The sequence below is a fragment of the Mytilus trossulus genome, chromosome 1 (assembly GCF_036588685.1).
Source record: "Mytilus trossulus isolate FHL-02 chromosome 1, PNRI_Mtr1.1.1.hap1, whole genome shotgun sequence".
Taxonomy (NCBI): domain Eukaryota; kingdom Metazoa; phylum Mollusca; class Bivalvia; order Mytilida; family Mytilidae; genus Mytilus; species Mytilus trossulus.
This window is the reverse complement of record NC_086373.1, coordinates 87,885,198-87,893,159: the sequence shown is the minus strand read 5'-3', so window position 1 is coordinate 87,893,159 and position 7,962 is coordinate 87,885,198. Positions and strand designations below refer to the sequence as shown.

At 31.4% G+C, this 7,962-nt stretch overlaps 1 protein-coding gene across 1 annotated transcript; it reads right to left on the bottom strand.

The window, feature by feature from the left end:
• Window positions 1-1,267: 1,267 nt before the first annotated feature.
• On the bottom strand, window positions 1,268-5,451 carry LOC134688412 (transforming growth factor-beta-induced protein ig-h3-like). The gene is made up of 6 exons (XM_063549120.1): window positions 5,270-5,451; window positions 4,350-4,567; window positions 3,780-3,969; window positions 3,024-3,122; window positions 2,630-2,740; window positions 1,268-1,734 (listed from the first exon to the last, which is right to left on the bottom strand). Exons 1-6 carry the CDS (start codon window positions 5,409-5,411, stop codon window positions 1,604-1,606), a joined length of 891 nt encoding a protein of 296 aa, XP_063405190.1. The 5' UTR covers window positions 5,412-5,451; the 3' UTR covers window positions 1,268-1,603.
• Between the last annotated feature and the right edge of the window lie 2,511 nt (window positions 5,452-7,962).

The following is a 7,962-nucleotide window of genomic DNA, read 5'->3' as shown; positions in this document are numbered from 1 at the left end:
CGCGCGTTTCGTCTAAATAAGACTCATCAGTGACGCTCATATCAAAATATTTATAAAGCCAAATAAGTACAAAGTTGAAGAGCATTGAGGATCCAAAATTCCCAAAAGTTGTGCCAAATACGGGGAAAGGAATTTGATGTCCAGTATCCAAAATAACAGACTTTTGATTTTTGATTTTTGGCATTTTGTTTTTTAAGAAATATCCATTATTGACACTTAAACAAATGTCTTTTATTTTCAATATATTTTTTTTTAAAGTTTGTTAATAAGTATTTGGTATTTATTTCATTAAATGTCCCTGTATTTTGTATCTTGATAATTTGCTTTATACATGTGTCGGTACCAAAAGTTTAAATAAAATGTACGTACATGCCACAACTTTCTTAGCAACCATCCGTAATCAGACCGAAACACTTTGTAAGATTTCTACATGAATCATAATGCGCTATAACAGTCAATAGTTCGAACTATTTGGTGGCTTATTTTACCGCTACGGAATCACTAAAATGCAGTGGGTCTGCAAACTTAAGTTAAAGTTTCAAAATGTATAAGAAATCAGACAATACCGATACAACAAAAGAGGGACGAAAGATACCAGATGGACATTCAAACTCATATATCGAAAATAAACTGACAACGCCGTGGCTAAAAAAACCAAACAGACAACAATCAATAGTACACAAAACACAACATAGAAACATATAGACTAAGCAACACAACCCCCAATAGAAACTGGGGTAATCTGAGGTGCTCAGGAAGGGTATGCAGATCCTGCTTTTCATGTGGCACAACTTCATCAGTGGCAGCAGATTGTAACAGAAATCAAAATAAAAAAAATGTAACTAATTTGGCTAGATATTGCTGAAAGTTAGGCTAATATGAATGCTTCCTACAAATGACAAGAAAAAAAGTCCACCATGCATGTAAAAAAAAAGATGTGGTCTGATGTCTAAATAAATATTTTTTCCTTAAATGACGTGAGCAACTTAAGGTCTCCAGCATGTTTTGCATGGTAATTTTTCAATGTTACTGTTTAAGATGTCTAGAAAATTGAACCTAAACAGTACTGTCAAGACTAATCTTTTCGTGAGGTTTACGGTATACGTTTTTAAATAAAAGTTGAAAATTATCTGACAAAACCAATAACACACACCGATGATTGAAAACAAAAAGCGACTATTTTGTATACTGCGTCAACACATATTTTCACTAAATTGATTTTATGTAACATATGTACAAAATTGCTTGGATTAAGAAAAAAGACAGATTAGATTTTTATGAATTTATTACGAATACACAATAACAAAATTCAAACATTATACAGCAATGGTAAGTCAATGCATTGATTGACAACTACAAAATAATCATTTGATATACACAAAAACTATAAACGATTGTAGCAATTTTGCTCCATACAAAACCTAAATAATTATGATGTTATTACTATTCGCAATTTCATATTAAAGTATTGATTGTAGAAATACTGGTTATCATATCTTTAAAAAAGAGTCTGAAAACATGATTTTAGATTTACGAAATAAGCATCCTTCAGTTAACATACAACATTCAAACAATAATGTCTAATGATTCAAATTTGATCTTTCTAACCAATTACATGAGGGCTAGCTGTTGTTTGATTGGATGGCTGTAGAAAGGTATCGATAATATGAATGACGCCGTTTGCAACATTGATGTCGGGGTTTATTACTCTAGCATTATCCACCATAACATGACCTGAAATATAAATCAAACGATTCTGCACAGACCCTGTTGATGCATCTTCAGTTTGAATGATTGATGCTTTTATCTTTATATTTAAAATTTAAAAGTGTAGCACGCTGTTATATTAAATCAAGCTGGAAAACATAGAATTATGCATGAAATTTGATGAATATGTTTATTTGATAAACGCTAACGTATCATTTTTCTAGTCTTCCTTTTGTATATCATTAAAAAATGTTATCTTATTATTGACAATTGTAAATTGGAAACCCAATAACATCTTTGGTCAAGGTTTGGTTTACTATATAGGTTGCTATGAATTTATACTACTTTCAACAGACCAAGATCTGTTTTGGTGTCCCATATCCCTTTATCAGTATAAGATAAGATAAGATAAGATAAGATATTTTTATTTCCAATTATGGGCCCCAAAGGGCATAAACATTACAACATCAATAATTTTTTCATAATACAATACAAACAATGAGATAATAAAATAAAAAAAAGTTAAACGAGAACTATTTAAGTTCTTAAAGAATACGTAGATAAAGAATCTATAGTATGTTTTTTTTTTTAATACTAATGCATTTTATTGCAAGTGTGGTTGATATAGATAACAAACAAGCAGCCCAAAAAGAAAAAAAGAAAAATAGATATCCACATATGTATAGTACACAAAAAGTTGGATCAATTAAATATATAATAATTAGCCAAAAAAGAAAGTAGAAATTAAACATGTCCATGACTCATCCTGTGTCAGCAGCAAATAGGAAAGCATTATGGTTTCCTAAAGGCAGCTGACACCAGGGGGCGATACCTTATGAGTATATATATCATTATAAAGAGATCATAAAGTTTGATGCTTTATTCTAATCTCAATTAAACTTGCTTATGATAAAGTAATTACCGTTAGTATAACGTATTCTAAGATTTTGGCCTTCTACAGTTGGAACCATCATGCCGTCTTTTAATCCTGAACTGTAAAATGTTCCTTTGACATAATGGAAGCGCAATAATCCTGCAAAAAAACCATTGTGTAATCAAACATTACAAGCTTACTTTATATGGTGTTGACAATGTATCGATTGGAACTCCAGCGCCAACCTTTGAATGTAACTTCCGATTAATATTTCCTGTTACGTTAACTTAAGTTTTCGTGCTATACTTGTGTTAATTGTTGACAAACGCGAAAGCAAACAAATACACTGTGTTCAAGAATATTCGAATTGTCTGTGCGACAGCTTCCATTTAGATCTTGAATAGATCATTCTGATCATATCTAACAAATATTAAACACTTACGCCTTGAACCATCAAGTGTCAAAAAATTGTCACTTAGAAATCCTGCTGGTAATTTGTCGAAAGCGCTGTCCACTGGTGCAAACAAAGTGAATGGTCCTCCTACAATAATACATAATACTAAAGCTTAAGCTCTAAAAAGATAATTATTCTGGGTATCAAGAAACTTCAATCTATGATTACAAAAGCAATCCTCTTTATATGTATGTATAATTGGTATCTGATGTTTAATTGAGACTATCATTATTATCAAATTGTAAAAAAAATGCGGAGGAAACAGGTTGTATTTTTCCCATTTCGTTCTACAATGCACATGGAACTATCATACCTTATCATCAGTAAACTACTAGTATAACCGTTCTCATATATATCTTTTAAAAAGTAAGATAACAAAAATACCGAACTCCAAGGATAATTCAAAACGGAAAGTCCCTTATCAAATGGTAAAATCAAAGCTGAAATATATCCAAACATATGTAGTGTTCATGAGAATTTAAATAAAATATCACAATGTGCGTCTTAAACATTATTATATAGAACAGTTTTTTGCTGTTGTTTAACATTGTTTTAAAATAAAAAGTATATAAACAAAAAAACCGAACAACGAGCAAAGTTCTAAACTTTCTTGTAATGATCATCAACCATGTTTTCAGTGCAGGACATTTACACATGGTATCTTTTTACTCTTAGTGTATGATTAAAACATCAATTTATTTAAAACATAAAAATTCGTGTAAAACTTAATAGTGACTAACGAACCTGCGAGCTCTGCTTGTAAGTCCGCTCTGATAACAGAATAAACTAATTGTGAAAGGTTTGGCTGTGATGCCACATACTGGAGGAGTGTGTTGTCTGGTAGTGGGTACATGACACTGTCAATAACATGAATGACACCGTTACTAGCGTTCTGGTTTGTGAGTACGACTTTACTTCCTTCTACTGTGGCAACCTGTGGTGAATTATAAGATAATTTTAATAACATCTACATATAAACATGAAATATCTATAAAAACACGTACGTTTACATTCAATGATTTTTACAAATGTCGTCTATTTTTTTTATTCAATAGTTTCTCCCAAATATCCTCTGGTCTAACATGCAACACAAAGATGGGATATCATAATTAGATAAGGGTTATTGAAAAATATGGTGAATCTTTTTACCTAGTCGTGCAATTGTTATATTCAAACAGACAACGTTCAAACTCTATTTTCTAACTCGATGTTATTCTAATATTCATTTTGATCTTACTAGCCAATTAAATCTATTTTTCGTATTCTTAACTTTAGAAGTAAATAAAAAATGCACTACTGTATAAAACAACTTGCCTGTCCTCCTTGGTAAATGTTAACTCGAATGTTAAGACCGGGAACCAGTGATGGAATAATCAACTCATTGTTTGCCTCATCGGCGTAATGCATTCCTGATACTACATGGTATTTTAAGACTTTTTGTAAAAGTGCTTTATCAGACTGAAGTTTCTGTAGAATTTCTTGTGGGACAGCAGCGAATGCTTGGTCGGAAGGAGCAAATACTGTAAAAGGACCTAAAACACAAATTTGTACTGAATTATTTTTCAAGTTATTAGTTGAAAGGAAGACCTATACATTGACATATGAAACGTGCCCATTCCCCCAAACGTGTCTATATGACGTTATGAAAAGTGATTAGTTATCACAAACGTGATTTTGTGGACAATTATTTGGTGAAATTGAACATGTTTGAAATTGTTGAATATATTGGGTCTTCAACTGTTACAGTATACCAAAAAAAAACAACTTGGGATTCAGCCAAGAACTACAATTCAGCCACACATTTTCCGTGAAGTTTACCTTTTTACTGTTAAGTTTTATATCTTGTTCGCCTCTTATTACCGTATTGGATTTAGAATTGTGGTGTTTTGTTTACGTTATGAAGGATCAAGAAAAAGTCCCCGACATAAAAAATATGAAACAATTCGATCGAAAAAAACCAACGGGCTAATTTATAACCAAACAATTTAAGCAAACCAATATAATATACATGAACCACTGATAACCATACAGGCTTATATTTTTTTCCACCAGACTCGCATTTCGTTTACACAACACTCGACAATGTCGCTCGAATTATAACAGTTGAAAAGGAAATTGAAGAGCAAACGTCTTGCATCAGCTACAAATGTTTTTGAAACGTTTTAGACTTTTAACATGTGTTTATTGCTAACCTTGACAAGAAATATTCGTAAAAAAACCTGATTAATTCATACCTCCATTTGCAAGTGTGTTTGTTAGTCCAGCCTTATGGATTAAATCAACTAGTGTGTTGGCTCCAAGACTGGTTGCTTTCTGTATTATATTAGAACCATAGACAGTGCAAAGACAAAGCGAAAAACACACCAAAAACTTCATGTTGTGTTATAAGTTTGGTTAATCTAGGGAACAATGAAAATTTATATCAGACTATATTTATATCATGGAACTGTTATACAATACATAGATAATGATCACGTTGATTTGTTGTAAGGTCACACATGACAGTACTTTTGTTGACACAGGTGAAAGCTTATACAAATGTCATAAGCGACGATCTTGGACTGTCTACATTTATCAAATTGTGTAAAAACAAAAAAATACTGAACTCTGAGGAAAATTCAAAACGGAAACTCCGTAATCAAATGGCAAAATAAAAAGCTCAAACACATCAAATGAATGGATAACAACTTTCTTATTCGTGACTTGGTACATGCATTTTCTTGTGTAGAATTTGGTGGATAAGACCTGGTTTTATAGCTCGCTAAACCTCTCACTTGTATGACAGTCGCATCAAATTTCCGATGGTTATATTGACAACCATGCATGTGTGAACAAAACAAGCAACCTCGGTTGGTAAAAATTGGGGGTACAGCGATCAACATTGTGTTAGAACCTTAATCACTATAAAACAGACAAATATGTAACGAAGAAACACAAAAAGGCATATAGACAAAGCACATTAGCAAATACAGAAAAACAAGTTTACGAAATTACCCATAGCACATTATCACAATGACAGAATGTATAAGTACAGAGCCACGCCATATGCAACAAGAAAAAAATGCATAGACAAAACACATTACCAAAAAAGAAAGATTAGAATACGAAAATGTACCATAGCACAATATAACACCACGGCGGGATGTATAAGTACAGAGCCACGTCAAATGGATATCACAAAAAAAACCAAACATAATAGTGAATAAATATTCATGAAGAGAAATAAAAGAATTTTATAACACCACGCTATTAAAATATTTAAAACAACGTCAAAATTTATGACATTCAAATATGATTATATCTTCTATGCATTTGTGGTTTCATGTGTATTATAGAAAGAAAATATGAGAAAAACTGGTAAAAGTACATTTCATAAAATTTTCCTTCAAACTTGTTATACACATTTTCAAAATAAAATAAATGTTTACCGATAGCAAGAGCCGGGAAGGTGCATAAACCTTCGTACCTTAATTAGAAACAGATTTGAAACTTTTAAAAAAATTGTCTCTAAAAATTTGTATGATTTAAACATTTAATTGTATCCTGTTTCAATATTTTGTAAAATTAAAAGAATAGTTTGCCGTCACACAGATTTGTGTAGCAAAAAGATATCTTTAAACTTTAAATTAAAGACAAACGACAAAACAGACTGTATCGGAGGGTGCTTATTCTTTTGGATCTTAAATATGATATAAGCGTCGGTTCCACCGAATAGAAACTGACAGATGAATGATCTGTAGAATACATTAAAAAAAACGAACTCCACGGCAAATAAAAAAAAGGAAAGTTTACAAAAACCGAACAAAAGCAAACGCTGGACTGGGATTTTATAAATCTCCTATTGATATAATGACAGTTGTTTGAATGTCCGTTGTGTTGACTGCATTGACTGAATTGGTTCAGCTATCCAACGAAAAGTAAACATAATTGGTTAATGTAACTATTATAATTAGAATTCAGTAGACAAAACCGTGTAAACATACCTCACCGAGAATTTGAGTCGCAGACATGCAAACACAACTGATTTGAAAATTCAAATTAATCTGAAAAAGACACCTAAAAAAGTTGACAGTACAGTAAAGTAAAGTAAAATATTATTTCATAGATACTTTCCCAAAGAATTTGATAGATATGGTAGATACAAATATTCTAATATTTGATTTGACGTTCCGTCTGTTTTTTCGATATGTGGCGGAAAAGTGTTAGTATACATAGCTGCGTTCTTACAAATACAATACAGTATCTTTGATTGGGTCCTCCTAATATTGTTGCTAATATAATTAAACAGGTTGTTGGATGGTTGACAGTGCGTTACAGCATTGGCCATGTGCATAGCTCGGTGCTCTTGCAGTGTTGTGTATCGGTGGTTGGTGTGAGAGGTGTGATATACTGATCGATGGTGCGATAATTGTCACCAATGACATTCATTGTCGCCCTTCTTTGTTCCAATTCCAGGTTATCCATGTTGTTGGCAGTGTGTGATCCCATATTATTATAAACCTAATATTAGCCACATGTGCAATGTATACTGTATAATATTATTAAGCAGTACTAATGTAAAAGACTTGTATTGTGCAACTTAGAAAAATGTATATTTAGAGCACTGATGCTCAGAAATAACTGTTTTCAGTAAGTTTATTTGGAATTCGTTTGTTACATTTGCTATTTAGAATAATATTTATATGTAATTATACATGTACCTCTGTACATTTTATTAATAAAGAATTGAATTGAAATATATTGAACTGCTTACACATTTATGTAAGAACAGAAAAACAATATTTATAATTTGATTTCATTAAATGTCAATTAATTGTTTTAATTTTCAATAATTGATATTTTTGTCATTTCAAATGTGTATGCCACTTGGGGTCAATAACTGGAATATAAAAAATCTTTTTCTTATTTTATATTATTTCAAAATGTC

What these genes read in the sequence shown, in the direction of transcription:
- LOC134688412 (XM_063549120.1), bottom strand. Translation starts at nt 5,411, where the DNA reads ATGAAGTTTTTGGTGTGTTTTTCGCTTTGTCTTTGCACTGTCTATGGT. An exon ending in ACATTTACCAAGGAGGACAG is followed by an intron (nt 3,970 to 4,349) that starts GCAAGTTGTTTT and finishes AATTCACCACAG; the next exon opens with GTTGCCACAGTAGAAGGAAG. An exon ending in CTTACAAGCAGAGCTCGCAG is followed by an intron (nt 3,123 to 3,779) that starts GTTCGTTAGTCA and finishes GTATTATTGTAG; the next exon opens with GAGGACCATTCACTTTGTTT.